The following is a 15,942-nucleotide window of genomic DNA, read 5'->3' on the forward strand; positions in this document are numbered from 1 at the left end:
CTTCATCACTCCAAGGCTGCTGCAATTTCATTGTATCACCATGTACAGTGATTTTTAGTTGTTGGAAGTAATTTACAGTAAATCACTAAAAAATATATTTTTAACTGATTTTTGATGCTAAACTTGTGAATACATTAAGGAGGAAACAAAGAATTTCATGAGCAAAACAATTTATGTTAATTCACAGTTTCAGCTGACAATAACTAGACAGAGTTTTTTTTATCTGCAAAACTGATGCAGTAAAAAGAAAAAAAAGCATGTATTATTTTTATGTATTTTAGTATTTTCCATTTAGGCTATTCATTTATTTCAAACCAATAAATAAAAAGATAAACATCATAAACAGAAGTGTAACAATGAACAGCAATTAGCAAAGTTCCAAATGGCTTTGAATTAAGTTTAACCACTTACTGAGCCCAATTCTTTTATTATTATTATTTAATTACTCCAAACTAAAATTTATACAAACAGTATTTTTACAGGATTAAAAGAACCAAACACACATACAGAAAACAATTAGGGTAAATTAATAAAATATTAATAATAATAGTAATAATAGAATCTTATCGACTCACTTATATCTAACAAAAGAAAAAATAATTTTAAATTTTTTTTTGTCCCTGTAAATTAGCCAATTGTAACTAAATGTTAATTATATTTTTGGGGAAAAAAGAATGTCATGGTTAAAACTATTTTCTTTTGTTTCACAATTTCCACAAATTATACCTGGAGAGAGTTTAAATAGCAAATCTAAACTAGTTACAAAAAAAGGACAAAATGCATTTTTACTTTTTTTTATTTTTTATTAAATTCATAATATTTGCAGACCACAGTGACTTTTTAAGTTTTATCCACATACAGATTAGATGTTAAAATACATATTTTTGAATGCATTGTTGAAAATGTTCTGCTCAGACTGCAGCTGGACTTTTTGGAGCTTGTGTTTTCTCCATAACTTTCAGAGCGATGGTCTTCACCGCGGTTAAAGCTTCGTTGCAGGCGTTGCCGATGCGGGATGGTGGCAGCAAGAAGCCATACTCCCCACGGTCCTGGAGCTCAAATGTAAACGAGTATTTGATGCCGAGGTCGTAGGCCCAGTCATCAGAGCCCCCAGGCGCCAAATCTGGAAAAAAACAAAAAGGCTTTTATGAGTCTGGATCAAACCGAGGAGATAGTTAATTTAAAAAAAAAAGTAAAGCTTTTCCTTACATATTGTCTTAGCTCCAGCCCCGTATTTATAAGTACTTCTGTAAAATGTTCTGATTTTTCGGGCAGCTTCTTGGACCATCTCAAGCTTTCAAAAAACAAACAGATTAGATTCCAACATTTTCAAGATTCACACGTTAACGATTGGTGACCGAAGCTCCTACCAAGTCATTATGATTGCCAGCTTCTTCTACAGTGCAGGAGTACGGGAAGAGCAGCATCTGAGAGTAGGAATGAATGCTGATGTACAGCTGAATGGAGTCCTTGTGTTCCCGTAGGAAGTCGGCCACGGCCCGCGACTCTGGCTCCGACTCAGGGAAGGCCCCGCAGTAGATCTCAGAGCAGGGGTAGGGCAAGGCCCCCTCCGCTGGGTGGGACACGAAGGGTTTTCATATTTTAAAGGCAAAAACACAAGTCCTTCAAAAACAGAAGGAATACTTCCATTTATTTCAGTAATTTGGGGACATTTTTTGCAGCAAGAGAAAAAAATAAGGAAAAAAAACTTCTTTTATGTTTTTTCTCAGGATAAAAACTTACTGCACCAATTGGCGTCAAAATTTCTGTTCAAATCGACTCCAACGCATTTTGGGTTGTGGCTGGGGGCGCGGTTCTTTCTCCACATCCTGTTCTGATACAAAACTTCAATTGATTTAACACAATTTCAATCCCTGAAATAAAGAGTGTGGAATATATGAGAGCCGCTGAACGGCGGCCGAAAGGTGTAAAAAAGAAAATAAAAAAATCACCACAAACACAATAGGTACTGTAAATAGATGCAATATGCAAAATGATTTCAATCAAAACCCCATTCTGCTGAAAATGGGGTTTTTAACATGTTCTTCTGGCATTTTTACTGATGATGGAGACATAAACAGTACAGACCAAAGATTTCATTTGAATGAGAAGCTGTGTCCAAACCTTTGGTCTGTACGGTATATGGAAAAACAAACTCAAAATTTGCATTTCTGAGTATTTTTTTATTCAAATTGTTCTGAATAAGGAGTTCGTCTTCGTTTTCTCCATCTGAGCTGGAATCTGGATCGACACTGGATTGCTCTGATATTTTACTCACTACTTTGGTTGCTAATGATAGGTTGAGGTGTTCGCCCATTTCCTATTTCTATTCAGTTACAAAAACACATCATATTATTTGGAGTAATTGATTTGATTTGACATTCAATACTTTATTCATATTTGGGAAATTCTTCATTCGTAAGATCAGATTTTCAAAAACCAAACCATTATTCAAATCATCTCATAAAGAGATCAGTTTATATTTTAAAATTGATGAAATCTCTGAAATTGATGAAAAATAAAAACGCAATAAAACTGTCCATTTTCATTGAAGATGACAATCCCTAGTATTGTGAACCACAATTCTAATCTTATTTATTATCTTTTATTTTTTTGCTTCTTTGTATTTTATTCTTTTTATTTTTTTATTTCTTTCTGTTGTAGTCATATGTATGTGTCGTCTTTTGAAATGTTATTAAAAAATAAGAAGAAAAAAAGGTTGGGGTGTTAGCTAGCAGGAGATAATGTAAACAGACGGGTGACGGGAAGTGGGGGTGGGATTCCTCTGCATTAAAGTTTATAACGAACGAAACTATGTCCTAGCATACGACACAAGTTTGTTTTTTGTTTTTGGCTAAAAATGGCACTTGGAATATTTTGAAAATAGATGAAAGTGGGTCTTAAAAGATGAAATTTATGGGAAACATAAGACTAATGACAAAATATAAGTTAAAGAAAGCGTTAACTGTCTTACAAAAAAATATAATAAAGTCCACAAGAATACTCTAAGAAAGCAAAGACAAGCAAATAAAATTTTTTGTTTATTAACCCCAAAAGCATAAACAAAGACTGATAAATATATTTAAAAAAAAGTCACAGAAGTACTCGAGTATATGTGTTCTTACTGTCGTCCACGTGTATTTGTATCCGTCTGGGTTCATGACAGGAAGGACATAGACGTCCATGTTGTTTAAAATGTCCGTTATCTCTTTGTTGTAGTTGTAAAATGACAGAGACTGAGACAAAAAGGTCAGTAATTTGAGGCGTTTGGCAGCACCGTGACATCAAACTGAGACCAACTTTCACAGTACTCACGTGGTGTACAAACCATAAGCAGAAAGCCGGGGAGATCCACTCCCTGGCGTGGATTCCACAGTCGATCCACATTGCTTTCCTGTTGGGTCTGTCGCTGAAGGAAAGCTGAGGGCACGGGGGTCAAATATGGGGGTTCCAAACAATTTAATGACTTATTTGTGAGCTTAACTTCACCTTTAGGGCGTACAGAGGTCGCTTCTCGTGCGAAGAACCGACGAGGATGGTTTTGACTGTGCGGGGATTGTCATGCGCGGTCCTGTTTAACCAGTCATAGATCTACAGTACAGCAGAGACAGAATGTGCGTGCGTTTTGGGGTGTGACCACTTCCGACGGTGCGGAGAACATCTTACATCTTCCAGCCTGTGGTATCGCTCGTAAAAGGTGGAGGTGCTTCGAGGGTCGGTGCCGTTCATCGTCTGCATTTCAATCAGCTCGTTGACGTTGGGCAGCGACACCCTAAAACCAGAATACACCTGCTCCTTCCAGCATCCTGAGTATTTTTTGGTTGTTTTCCCAGAGGAGCGGCCTACCTGTGGGTTATGTCATGCTCCAGGAGAAGAGACGTGACCGTCTCGAAGCTTTCTCCAGGAACAAACAGGTGGACTTCAGCTTGCTCCTTCATGTAGACGGGTGACACCGGCTGCCATAAGGCCGTCTGGGAACAAATGCATCTGTTTTATTTTAATTTTCGGCACACAAATACAGAAGAGAGAAAAGCCACCGACCTCATACTGAGAGGTCACATTCTTCAAGATGTCCACCTGCTCTTGTGTTTCAGGAGTTATTATCAAAACCTGGTCACTGAATTGAAAGAGAGTGCATAGAATACGTCTTACTCATCATTCCTATGATATTTCAGCTTTTTTTCCTGGTTTTTTTGGGCGTCAGTGCCAACAGGTAACGGAAATGAAGCTATTGGGCGATTCATACATTTTTGGTGAGAAGCTAAACGATCACAAAAGTAATAAAAAAATAAACAATTTACCGTGTTTCCTTGCAGACTGCTATTTTCAGAAACCCGTCCGTATTCATAAAAATAAAGAAAATCCAAAGAGTTGTCATGGTGCCTGAGTCCAGAAAAGAAAATGTCAGACTGTGGTCAAAGTGTGGAGGGAGGCAAAGAGTTTTTATTGATTGAAACTCTGTTTATTTTGGGGTTAAATTTTACCTTAAAGGGACAACCTTTATGTACATAAATAATCATATATATATCAATTGGTTTGCTTAATTTTACAGCTTTAGTTAACAATGTAAAGTTTGGGAAACGTCTTTGAATTTTTAAAACACTTTAATTCGATTTTCCATGAAGAATTGGGCTGACAGCGTTGGTGCAGTAACACCTCCTGGCCGTTAGGGGGAGCCACCGAAATGTAAGCGAGGCGAGAAATTCAAAAGGTTTGTTGATGGATTTGGGAATCATGTCGGCTCACGACCAGCTGGTAGTATGTTTGTGCGAAATAACAAGGTAGGTTTATCCAAAATCAAAAGCTTTACATTATTTCCAAGGTCAATCAAAAAGCTGTTGTTTTTTTTAATAGGTTTTAGGGAGCGACTTCCGGTTGTTTTGACGCGGCCAGAACGTTGTGGCTGATCATCATGATGATGGATATTTGTCTTTACGATTCTTTAATCTTTTTATGTCAGTTAAATAAATGAAATTGGGAATTTTTTTAATGCTACATAACTAATATTTTGAAGACGTTCATCGTTGTGTTAAAGTTTGACATTTTATTTGGTTACATTAAGTTATTAAGCGTTAAAACGTAAAAACAGTTCATATTTAAAAAATTAATGTGCTATTCATTAACTTGAACGTTTTCATTTTAAAATACCCTAATAGAGATTGAATCTGCGGTTTTAAGTCAAACCTTTATTAGGTTTTATGTTGAAATAAATTTGTTTTGTCAGGGACAAACTAATGAATCATCTGCATACAATTTTATGATGATTTCTGAAATCAGCCATTAGAAATGTGCAAAATCTGTGATCATTTTAAATACTTAAAACAAAAAATGTTTTTAATGGTCACGTTCCTTGTTTATGCCCCTTTTGACATCATTTATGGGTTAACTAATATGTAAATAAAGATCAGTAAAACAGAACACCACAGATTCAATCAGATAAAACCCCATTTCTGTATTAATTACATATTTCAGTGCTGACTTTCAGCTGAAAGCGCTGCAGCCTCACGTGTCTTCTGCTCTACAGGTTGCTGTGGATGCTGCTGTTGCCACTGGCGGTTCTGTGCGCGTTGTCGATCGCCGTTCTGGTTCTTCTGGTCCTGGGCGTGCGCCTCTGGCTGCAGGGCATCAGGAATGCACGGCGAGCGAGAGACGGATGCCCCACGGTGGCCTTTTTCCATCCGTACTGCAACGCGGGCGGTGGGGGGGAGAGGGTGCTTTGGTGTGCCATCAGAGCGCTGCAGAGCAGGTCCTGGGTGGTTCTTCTCATCAACAGAACATGACTCGGTGCTGAACTTGCTTTGAATCCGGGTCACCTTTTTCTGCAGGTACCAGGACATAAACGTGGTGGTTTACACCGGCGACCTGGGTGTGAGCGGTCGTTTGATTCTGGAAGGAGCTCGACGCCGTTTTAACATCGCGCTGCCCCGCCCCGTTCACTTTGTGTTCCTGCAGCACCGCCTGCTGGTGGAGCCGGGGCTGTTTCCTCATTTCACCCTGCTGGGGCAGAGCGTGGGCTCCATCTTCCTGGGGTGGGAAGCCCTGATGGAGTTTGTGCCGGACCTCTACATCGACTCCATGGGCTATGCCTTCACTCTGCCTCTGTTCCGCTACCTGGGGGGCTGCCGCGTGGGGACCTACCTTCACTACCCCACCGTCAGCACCGACATGCTCTCGGTGGTGAGAGAGAGGAACCCCAGGTAATCTAATCTCTATGGGACTCTATCAAACTGGTTTCACCCGGAACTTTCTAACCCCCTTTTTACCCCTCAGGTTCAACAACCCGGACTACATTTCAAACAGTCTGTTTCTGAGCGCCTTCAAGGTCGTTTACTACTTCCTGTTTGCGCTGCTGTACGGCATGGCCGGCTCCTGCAGCGACCTCACCATGGTCAACTCCTCCTGGACCTTAAACCACATCCTGTCGTTGTGGCGCTCCCCCAACCGGACCTGCCTGGTCTACCCGCCCTGTGATGTCGGCGCTTTCCTGGACATCCCGCTGGAGGAGGAGGATGGCGGCGGCAGGAAGAGCCACTCCCTGGTTTCCGTGGGGCAGTTTCGTCCGGAGAAGGACCACCAGCTGCAGATCAGAGCCTTTAAGAAAGTCCTGGACAGGAGGAGAGCGGCACTGGGAGGCGAAGAGGCGCTGAAGCTGGTTCTGATCGGGGGATGCAGGAACCAGGAGGATGAGGAGCGGGTCCTCATGCTGAGGGGGCTGTGCCAGGAGTTGGGCGTGGCCGACAAGGTGGAGTTTAAGCTGAACATCTCCTTTGAAGATCTGAAGAAAGAGATCGGAGAAGCTACGATTGGACTCCACACCATGTGGAACGAACACTTCGGAATAGGTAACCCATTTCGCTCCAATTTTAGTCTGACTCTTTGTAAAAATGGAATACTTTTCCGCTCTGCTCCTTTCCGCAGGTGTGGTGGAATGCATGGCGGCAGGAAAGGTGGTCCTGGCCCACAATTCCGGAGGTCCAAAGCTGGACATCGTTGTCCCTTTCGAAGGAGGCCAGACGGGCTTCCTCGCCAGCGACGAGGACAGTTACGCCGACGCCATCGAGCGCATTCTGGCTCTCCCCGCCGCCGACCGATTACGGATACGGCGCAACGCTCGTCAGTCTGCGGCCCGCTTCTCCGACGAGGAGTTCCAGGCGTGCTTCCTGGCGGCCATGGAGCCTGTGATGGTCATGCTGGACCGATGAGTCAGGCCGCATTTATGACTCAACTGCTGACAAACTTGCCCAACAATGTACTTTTTTTTCCCATAATTATAAAGCATTGAAGATGTTTACAAGACAAACCATCCACGGCACTGCATTTTGAAGAAATGCATTCTTATCGTGTCATTTTTTCAAAAACTTCCTAAAGTTTCTTAGTTTCAGTCTGACCTGTCTTCACCTTTAGGCTGCAAACATTTACGGCACGTCGACATCAGGTCTTTTATTTAACTGAAAACTTTTAAGTTGGTTCGTTGACTCGAACTTGAAATCTGCTCTGCTGTATTCATTTTCGCTGACATCAGTCGCATTAAATGCTTTCTTTCTCGTTTCTTCTGGGCCTCCAGGACCTGGAAAAAAAAAAGAAAAACCCTGATCCGTGTCAGAAGTGAAAGCTCCACCTCTGAACTCAAGACAATGCTCTAAAAAAAAAAATGCAACAAACGATTCAAAAAGTAGTCATCGTTGATGCTTAGAATGGAGATTGATTTGAAATCAGTCCAATAAATGTAAACTTTCATGATAAAATGTCAAAAAAACGTGATTCAGTTTGGAATTTCATGAATCGAATGATCTGATGTGACATTAAACTAGAAGCAGCTGCATTTCCAAAAGAAAAAGGAGGATTGATGCTGTGTTGCTGAATGAAAATGAAACTTAAAGGGTAATAATTGGCAACAACAACAAAAAAGAAGGATCAAATTTGAGCAAAAATTAAGTGAAAACGGCACAATAACAAAAAAGATGTTTGTGAAAAATGCCGGAGCCGGGTATCGAACCAGCGAGCTTCTGCACCAAGGATTCCCCATGGAGGCAGAAATCCTGGAATATCTTGAAAAAGTTCAAGGATTTGAAGGACCAAAAGTCATAGCTGGAAAAAGCTGAACATTTGAATAGTTGAATGGTTAAAAAAATAGCATAAAAATTGTAGGAGTTAAGCGACAGATAAATGGCTGAAGATACTAGAATAAAGAAAGAGAAACAGGAAAACAATGAAGCTTTAAAGCATTCAACCAATTAAAAAAAAGAATTTGGTTTGTTTTTAAGCATTTTTCTAAAGTGTTGTCCCCCATTGTGCAATTTAATTCCCTTTTTTGAGTATGAAAATATTTTTAAAAAGTCTGAAATTCAGCATTAATGTTCAAGGAGGAAGTTGTTGCATTTGGTTCCCTTTCCCCCCTCCAGAAATGTAAAATAGATCGCTTAAAATATATATTTTTCCTAATGCATGTACAGTATTTATTCATTTGATATTCAGGGTTTTTTCTGCAACAGGCTCTATAAATAAAGTAGAATTGGATTTTTGCACCAATTAAGCCACTAGATGGAGCAAAGTCCCAGAGCTCTCAAGGTCAGGGTCAGGTCGACAAAATAAAAGACCGACAGGTGAAAGTCTTGTTTGAACAGTTCAGTTTATATGAAAGATGACACAATAATTCAACCTGAAGCCTTTTTTTTTTAATCTGCACTTCATCTGACCCCACGTTTACATCGGCACATAAATAACTTCCATACTGTAAAACGTCATTAGATACACCGTCCTGGTGTGGTTGGAAAAACCACTTAGACACAAATGGAAACGCCTCGATGGACTTCTTCATGACAGATTGACCGGGAACGCTTTTCCACTGAGCTCTATGCCTTTAAATGATGTGATTATTAATGACATGTCGTCCTGGCACATAAAGACGAGTCCAGAAGGAGTTTAAGAAAGCACTCTCAAAAAAACAAAGCGTTTTGATTTCAAAATAAAAGAATCTTGAAGCAGCAATGGCACCAAGAAGACACAACAGAGTTGAGCGCACGTTTGGGGCTATAGTCCAAGTTCTGTAGGTTCAGATACGATGCTCTGTGCAGAGGCGACGGCTGTGTCTACTTCCTGGAAATCGAGTGATTCACGGATGCGTTGGGCATCAACCGTAACAGAGCAGCAGCTGAAAACTGTACAGATCCAAACGGAAAGGTCCAGAACACACAAGGAACTCATGAAGATACAGAAGAGCACCCCCCCACACACACACTGTCTCCTTAGATACTACAGGATTGGCTTTTAATAAAAAGTTGCACAGTTCAGACTCTTTGGACACCAGATTTCCTTCAGTTTTGACCTTTGGTGCAAGACTTCAGAAGTAAGGCTGCCCTGGGGTTCAACCAATAGTGCAACGGTCTGGTTTAGACTATGAAACCTCACATTTTTTTCCTTTTTTCTTTTAGGTAAAGCACCTTGCACATACATTCCTCTGTAGCCCAATCTTGTTCTCCCGAAATGCTGACTGGCTTCTAAACGTCTTCGAGACTCGTGTCTTTAAACCCCGGCATACAAAACCAAACAGTCTTCATTCTGACGCCCTTTGACCTTGTCCGCCCGACAACCGCATGCGTGCACGCTCACCAAGCATGCATGCAGACGCCGTGTCATACATGCACCCAGGCCGGGACAGGTGTGGTCCATGCAAAGTCGCAGTGGGACACATTTCCTGGCGCGGTTTTCTTCTTTTCCGGTTTAGCAAAAAGGCAAAAAGATTCGGATCCTGAAATATTGGCGCCGTTTTTCGGCGAAGCCTTCCTGTCGGGCGTGAACAGTGACGGTTACCATGAAGGGCGATGCTGAGTATAAAACGTCAACCTTTTTTTGTTTTTGTTCCGGTATCCTTCTGAAAACTCCAGCCGGTTTAAAAAAAAGAACACTGTTGGACGATGACGTGTGTCTGAATCCGTAAATAACCGCCGCCCGAAAAGTTCCACCTCCCTGCGTCCGTTTGTCAGAGTTCAACACTAGCCGGTAAGTTTGGTGGCATCCCCCCGCTTGGGCGGGGCGGGTGGGGGTCCCCGTCTCAGCGTTGCATAGCCTGAGATGTTTCCAGACATATAGCCACCGTTTCCTCCGTTGCTTTGCTTTCCGTGGTCCGGGAGCAGCTCTGGGGGGGGCGGCGGCAGCGCCATGTCGTCCATGGTCCCTGTGGGGTCCGGTTTACCCGAGAGGCCCGCACAACCCTGCCGACCCACCGACTTCCGCTTCAGCGTCCGGTTCAGATCTTCGAGAAAGTTGGGCTGGCCTGAGTTCCCCTTCGGAGAGGTGGGGGGAGGAGGCGAGACGGCCGGAGGGTCCGGGGTGGCGTTGCTGCGCCGTCCCAGCGTAGGGGGAGGAGTCTTCTTCAGGGAGCTCTTTCCCCAGGTGCAGTTGCTGACGAGGGAGACTGGAGGGGGAGGAGGAGGAGCCTGGGGCTGAGGGTTCACCACCGCCACTCTTGGGGGGCCTCCAATATGGTTGTCGTTCCCTGGAGGCGGCGGAGGCGGAAAGAGGTCCGACACCGGAGGAGGAGGCGGGAAGTAGGCACAGTCAGGGGGTGGTGATGGGAAATCGCTGCCGGACTGCTTGGCCTGACTGACCTTCGCTTGAAGCGCCAAAGGGAGGTTGGACAGGTTAAGCTTTCCTGGTTTGGGGGGAGCAGGGGGTCCGTTTGATGGAGATGCATTTGAGGAGGTGCTGGGCGCACTGGTCTGTGGAGCGAACTTGCTGAGCAGGTTTCTCCTGGACTCCTCATAGGAGGCGGAGGCGTTGTCCTTCATGCTGGAGTTCCTCTGGGGAGTGGGGGGAGGTTTCTTGGCCCCCACATTCAACCCAGAGGGTGAGCTTGTGACGCTGAGGTTCCCAGGGGGAAGAGGGGGAGGAGGGGGTGTTGGTCCTGTGACAGGCACCGGAGGCGGAGGTGGAGGAGGTGGGGGTGGTGCCGGGAAGCCGTTGTTGTCGGGCGGAGGTGGGAACTCCTGGGATGGCGGAATCCCGCCTGGCTGCCATCTTGGTTTGGTCTTTACGGCAGGTGGGGAGATGGGGGCTCTGGGGGGCTCCGTGTGGTTCGTCAGCTGGGAGGAACCTCCTGGAAACTGGCTCGCCAGCTGCTTCACCAAAGACGTGGCGGGTGGAGGCGCCGTGGGGAGGTTCGCCGGTTTGGACAGACTGTGCTGCTTGGGCAGGGTGGGTGGGGGGTGACTGGAGGTGTGTGTTCCCTGGAGGCTGAACTGCCTCTTGATTGGTGCAAGTGCGGGGGGAGGCGGCGGCGGCGGTGGTGGTGGAGGAGGTCCCCCCATGGCAGCAGGAGGTGGAGCAGGGGGGAACGGGGAGACCGGGAACGTGGGCTTGGGGGCGGTTTGAGAGAGAAAGGCGGCGTTGAATGATTTTGGTGGAGCTGGTGGAGGTCCGGGAGGAGGGGGGAACTGGGTTGGTATCGGAAGCTGCTGGGGGGGTGGTGGAGGAGGAGGTGGGGGAGGGGGTGGGGGAGGAGGTGGTGGAGGAGCTGGAGCAGGTGGTGGGGAATCCTCCAAAGCTCCGTTTGGGGACAGCAGGTCTCGCGGTGGGCTTGGAAACCGCTCCTTCAGCGCCTGCTTGAGCCCGCTGGCGTGCGCGGCATGACCCGTGGGAGCCGGTGCGGGAGGTGGTGGAGGAGGAGGAGGGGGAAACGCAGCACCGTTCATATAAGAATGATGTGGAGCCGGGACAAACGCAGGCGCAGCCGCTGGGCTCGGAGGGCCCAACTTCAAAACGGCCATCGCCGACCCGGGGGTGGGCATGGACGGCGGAGGCGGAGGAGGGGGCGGGGGCGGGACATTAGTCCTTGCAGCGATGTGATTCACATTCACGGGTTTGGGGACCGGCGCCGGGGGCGGAGCGGGAGATGGGGGCCCCCCCTGCTTGAAGTGACCCGCCAATTTGAGGTTGTTGGCCGAGTTCTGGTTCTGCAGCCGGGTGATGGTGCTGTACTTGTACAGGGTGGGGGCCAGCGAGTGGTTCGACACCAACTGAACAGGGGGTGGGGGAGGAGGTGGAGGGGGTGGAGGTGGCGGCGGAGGCGGGGCGGAGACGGGCTGCGGGGGGATGGTGTTGTAGCCACCGACGGTCTCCTCCTCCTCCATCTCCTGCTGTGGCTGCTGTGGTGGTGGAGACGGGGGCGACTGAGGAGGACCTTGGGGCGTCGGCAGAGGAGCCTGGGGGAGTTGTGAGGGCGGGGGAGGGGCCTGGAAAGGTGGCGGTTGTGGCATCGTTGGGGGCGGAGTCTGCTGACCGGGCCAAACCTGGGGTTGAGCCGACGGGTGCTGGGGCTGCTGCTGAGCCTGCGGAGGGGGGGCGTGGACCGGCTGGTCCAGCGAGTGCTGGCTGTGGTGGCGGTGGCCGTGGGAATGCGTGGACCCACGAGCCGATTCCGGCCTTATCTGCGGAGAAGGCGACACGTCAGCGTCAATCACCTCCTCAGGCGGAGGCGGTTTTGTGCCGAGCGGAAACCCCACCTTGGAGTTCTCCTCCATCTGGGTTCCTCTCTTCCACGCCTCTGAAAAGATGGAGCTCACCACGCTCTGGGACCGGCCATGAGAGGAGCTCGTGTCCACCCCGCTGTCCGAGTGTCCGGAATGATTGGACTGGGACTCTGACCAAAAAAAAAAAGAAATTTTAAGAAAAACTTGAGGAACATTGATCCATTTAGCCATTGTTTCTATGGCAACTGCTCTCGTCAATCAGGAGAGAGCTCGTTTAAAAGGCCACACCCTGACCCTTTGAAAGCGGGCTACACGAAATCCGTCAATCAAATGTTTTAAATGTTGGACATTGTGGCCAGCAGGCTCCACCTACTTTTAATCAGGCGTCTGATTGGCCCAGTTTATAACCTGAACTTCAGAAAAAATATCAGCTAGATGTTTATTTCTCTATAGAGATCTATGGGGTTTGAGCATCTGGGAACAAGCAGGCACTTCCTGTTTGGAACGCCGGGGAGGGGGCTCCCATTTGTGGTCAATGGGTGGGATCAATGCGATGGGAACTAACCGGGAATACTGGCGGAACTGGAGGCGGATCGAATGCTGGATGTGGAAAGAGAGGACCAGTCGTAGGCGGCCTCTGTCCTCTTCATGGCTTCCTGGTAGTTCACATACAGCTGCTTTCCATACTGCACAAAGACACACATTCACAGTGTGACCAAAGTCTTTTATTTTGTTGATTTCTTTTTTTGGGGGTCGGCTCACCTTGGCGATGCGGATTCCATTAATCCATTGATGGAGGGTCCTGACGTCATCGCAGCACAAATACTTGATGTACTGGGACTTTTTCTGGATTTGAGGATGCTGAGAGGAGCAACAACAATTACAAAGTCAATTAACGGAATACCATGATGCTGCCACCCCCATGCTTGATCAACTTCAGCTTAATTTCATTTCTTTTAGGCAAACTTAAATAAGCAGAGTTTTAGACAAACAGAAGAACCAAAATCGTTGTTTAGCTGAAAAACTATTTTATTCTTGTATGTTTTGTTTTCAAACAATGATTCCAAGAAGCTGTTCTGGTATTTCTATGGAGCTCAGTTGCTGCCATTATGGCAAAAATGTTCTAATTTATTTGTTATAAAATAAAGAAAATTACAAAAATATACAGTTTTTACTTTATAATATCTTTTTTTTTCAAATTTTCTCTTTTAGTTGAAAAGTAAATTGTAAAATAGTATCTATTTTTTCAGTCTTTACTATTTTTTTACATTAATTTTTAATTTGGTTTAAAAGTTGTTAATGACAAATTAATCCTTAAGATCTGCTTTATTTCCCTACATTTAAGTTAAGAATTTTACTTCTAAAAGCGGTCAACTTTGCCTTTTGTGGTGTCATAGCACAACCTAATCTATATGACTTTACAGTTTTGTTTGTTGTTTTACCACATTGGACATAATTCCTCCCAAAGAAAAAAAAAAGATCCTTTTTTTTTTTTTAATTAAAACGAAATAGTTTGATGTTATATTTAAATAAAACACTGTCTTTTCATCTGGTACTGGAAGTGCGCAAATGTTTGTTGAGTATGCGAGAAAAATCGCGAAAACAATCCGGTCCTCCGCTGCTGCAGGACAGAATGAACACTTAGCAAATCTTTAAATGGGCAGAAATACATTTAAAAAAAATCAAATCAATCTTTATTTATGCAGCACTTTTCGTGCATAGTTTAATCTAAAGTGTAAATGAAGTAACCGGCTGTACAAAATGCTCCGTTTCAGTTGAGTTGGTGCCATAAATGAGTAGATTCTCTTTTAAGTGGATGTGTCAAAGTATAAATCCTGACAAATTAAAAAACCTAAAGTATGTTGTTATTCCAACCTGAGTTCATCTGGTATTTTGTTTTTTTACAACAAATTTAATTGAAAAATTTTACCTTCAAAGCAAGGCAGTAGTCTGTGGGGGCTTTGTATTTGCTGCGGTAGTCCTGACCGTAATTAACGTTGACGTGGTCCAACTGCAGGAAGCAGACGAGATCTCGCGACGCCTGCAGAGAAAAAAGACACAGCAGACGACCTCAGCTTAGTGTTTTACAGCGTCCTTTCATGTGTGTCCTGAGGAAACGGCAAATACATTTATAAAAGCATTTGTCAAATTTGATTTCCGTTTTTCCTACTTTCTTTTTATTACCTTGCAAACACACAGTTGAAACATAAAACTAGGTTTAGTTAGGTTAGTTCAATATGTATTTCCTCCACAATTTTCTCCCATTTCTGCTGTGTTGGTGACTCTGTCTTCTACCATTGTCTTTTGATTGTTTTCTTGCCTGCGGCGAGGAACATTTTGACTAAATATCTGTCATTTTTGAGTACGTTTTCTAATAGATTTCCCAGATTCAGACAGAAGCGTGTCTTTGGTATGTTGTAGCCCAGGATCTTGGTTAGAATTCTGCATTTTTTTAGAATTCTACGTTTCAACAACAGTTCTAATAATTCCATCTTCATCTAAATTTGTATTGTATCTTATTTCCTTGTCAAAGTCATCTTTTATCTGTAAAAACCTGAAGTGGTCAGTCAAGTTACGTTTCTGTTTCAAAGTTTGAAAATGTTGGACATTTTTAATCAATGTGCACATCTCTGTTATGGCTTTTTGGTTCCATATTCTATACATTTTTTATGTCGTGAGAACCTGGAATGAAGTCCTTATCCTAAACTCTTTCTCTAGTTTGTATTTTGAACCACAATTTTATCGTAAATTCTTCTCGTCTATCACCAATAAAACTATGGATTTTCCTGCCCTGTATATGAATTGCTCTACATTTTTCCATTTCGATATAAACTTGTCATCACACCAACAGATTCGGTGGCGCCCAACCTCCTGTGTCTTTACTTAATTGTAAAGTATCAAGGCTTTTATTTTCTAAACTTGCAGCAGAGTTCATATTGCGTCTGTAAACTTTTAGGGATAATGACCGATTGAGTTTGGGTTTGGAATAAAAACGTGAAACAGGAGGCTGACTTTCAGGGTAACAGACATGCGCAGATCATTTCCATCAGAGTAAATTTTTAAAAAAGGAATGCTGCCGTAAACAGGAAGTACCACCGAGTGATTCCGTTGACACTGTTCTACTTTGCTGCTTCATTCCGTCCGGCTCTTTTGTGTGCTGCTGACCTTTGCTTTGCCTTTTGGGACGTAATAGATTCCTGAAGCTCGGAGGAGGAAGTAGCGCTTCTTCCACGACTTTTTGCCGTCGTCTTTGAGCCACAGGACCCCCTCGATTTCGGGCACGGACACGGAGCCGCCGCAGAAACACTCCTGATGGGTTTAGAAACGATCAACGATTCGTGGGACGATCAGCAGTAGCAGTCGGGAAATGTGGTTTTCTTCAGGCTCACCTCTAGTAAAGCTTCTTTATTCCGGTCAGCCATCTCCGACGTCTCCTTCCGCCCCAACAAATAGTTCTGAGAGTGATTGAAGGAAG

The 15,942-nt window shown here is 44.6% G+C and overlaps 3 protein-coding genes across 7 annotated transcripts in view; 1 reads left to right on the forward strand and 2 right to left on the reverse strand.

Annotated features, from left to right (window-relative positions):
• Positions 1–777: 777 nt before the first annotated feature.
• Positions 778–4,437, reverse strand: cpb2 (carboxypeptidase B2). The gene is made up of 11 exons (XM_004066602.3): positions 4,302–4,437; positions 4,042–4,117; positions 3,847–3,971; positions 3,667–3,772; positions 3,490–3,591; positions 3,316–3,420; positions 3,126–3,236; positions 1,744–1,834; positions 1,371–1,573; positions 1,210–1,294; positions 778–1,123 (listed from the first exon to the last, which is right to left on the reverse strand). Exons 1-11 carry the CDS (start codon positions 4,376–4,378, stop codon positions 912–914), a joined length of 1,293 nt encoding a protein of 430 aa, XP_004066650.1. The 5' UTR covers positions 4,379–4,437; the 3' UTR covers positions 778–911.
• A 223-nt stretch (positions 4,438–4,660) lies between these two features.
• Positions 4,661–7,761, forward strand: LOC101175546 (GDP-Man:Man(3)GlcNAc(2)-PP-Dol alpha-1,2-mannosyltransferase). Its single transcript, XM_004066603.4, has 5 exons — positions 4,661–4,781; positions 5,525–5,746; positions 5,826–6,197; positions 6,271–6,842; positions 6,919–7,761. The coding sequence occupies exons 1-5, from the start codon at positions 4,720–4,722 to the stop codon at positions 7,200–7,202; spliced, it is 1,512 nt and encodes a 503-aa protein (XP_004066651.1). The 5' UTR covers positions 4,661–4,719; the 3' UTR covers positions 7,203–7,761.
• An 849-nt stretch (positions 7,762–8,610) lies between these two features.
• Positions 8,611–15,942, reverse strand: part of LOC101163063 (ras-associated and pleckstrin homology domains-containing protein 1) — a 46,357-nt gene continuing 39,025 nt past the window's right edge. For all 5 annotated transcript variants that reach the window (XM_023966038.1, XM_023966034.1, XM_023966031.1 and 2 more), the window contains 7 exons: positions 15,857–15,922; positions 15,633–15,776; positions 14,398–14,508; positions 13,230–13,328; positions 13,033–13,153; positions 12,501–12,637; positions 8,611–12,425 (listed from right to left, as the gene is read on the reverse strand). In XM_023966038.1, the coding sequence (XP_023821806.1) occupies positions 9,993–12,425; positions 12,501–12,637; positions 13,033–13,153; positions 13,230–13,328; positions 14,398–14,508; positions 15,633–15,776; positions 15,857–15,922 (3,111 nt within the window). In that variant the 3' untranslated portion in view covers positions 8,611–9,992. The remainder of the gene's footprint in view (positions 12,426–12,500; positions 12,638–13,032; positions 13,154–13,229; positions 13,329–14,397; positions 14,509–15,632; positions 15,777–15,856; positions 15,923–15,942) is intronic.

This window comes from Oryzias latipes, chromosome 2 (genome assembly GCF_002234675.1).
Source record: "Oryzias latipes chromosome 2, ASM223467v1".
NCBI classification, from domain to species: domain Eukaryota; kingdom Metazoa; phylum Chordata; class Actinopteri; order Beloniformes; family Adrianichthyidae; genus Oryzias; species Oryzias latipes.

Bases quoted from the DNA above. Each gene is read 5' to 3' on its own strand.
- cpb2 (XM_004066602.3), bottom strand. From the start codon at position 4,378: ATGACAACTCTTTGGATTTTCTTTATTTTTATGAATACGGACGGGTTT. The intron at 3,972-4,041 runs GTCGGTGGCTTT...ATTTGTTCCCAG, and splicing joins ATGTGACCTCTCAGTATGAG to ACGGCCTTATGGCAGCCGGT. The intron at 1,295-1,370 runs GTAGGAGCTTCG...GTTTTTTGAAAG, and splicing joins CTGGCAATCATAATGACTTG to CTTGAGATGGTCCAAGAAGC.
- LOC101175546 (XM_004066603.4), top strand. From the start codon at position 4,720: ATGGATTTGGGAATCATGTCGGCTCACGACCAGCTGGTAGTATGTTTG. The intron at 5,747-5,825 runs GTCCTGGGTGGT...CTTTTTCTGCAG, and splicing joins ATCAGAGCGCTGCAGAGCAG to GTACCAGGACATAAACGTGG. The intron at 6,198-6,270 runs GTAATCTAATCT...TTTACCCCTCAG, and splicing joins GTGAGAGAGAGGAACCCCAG to GTTCAACAACCCGGACTACA.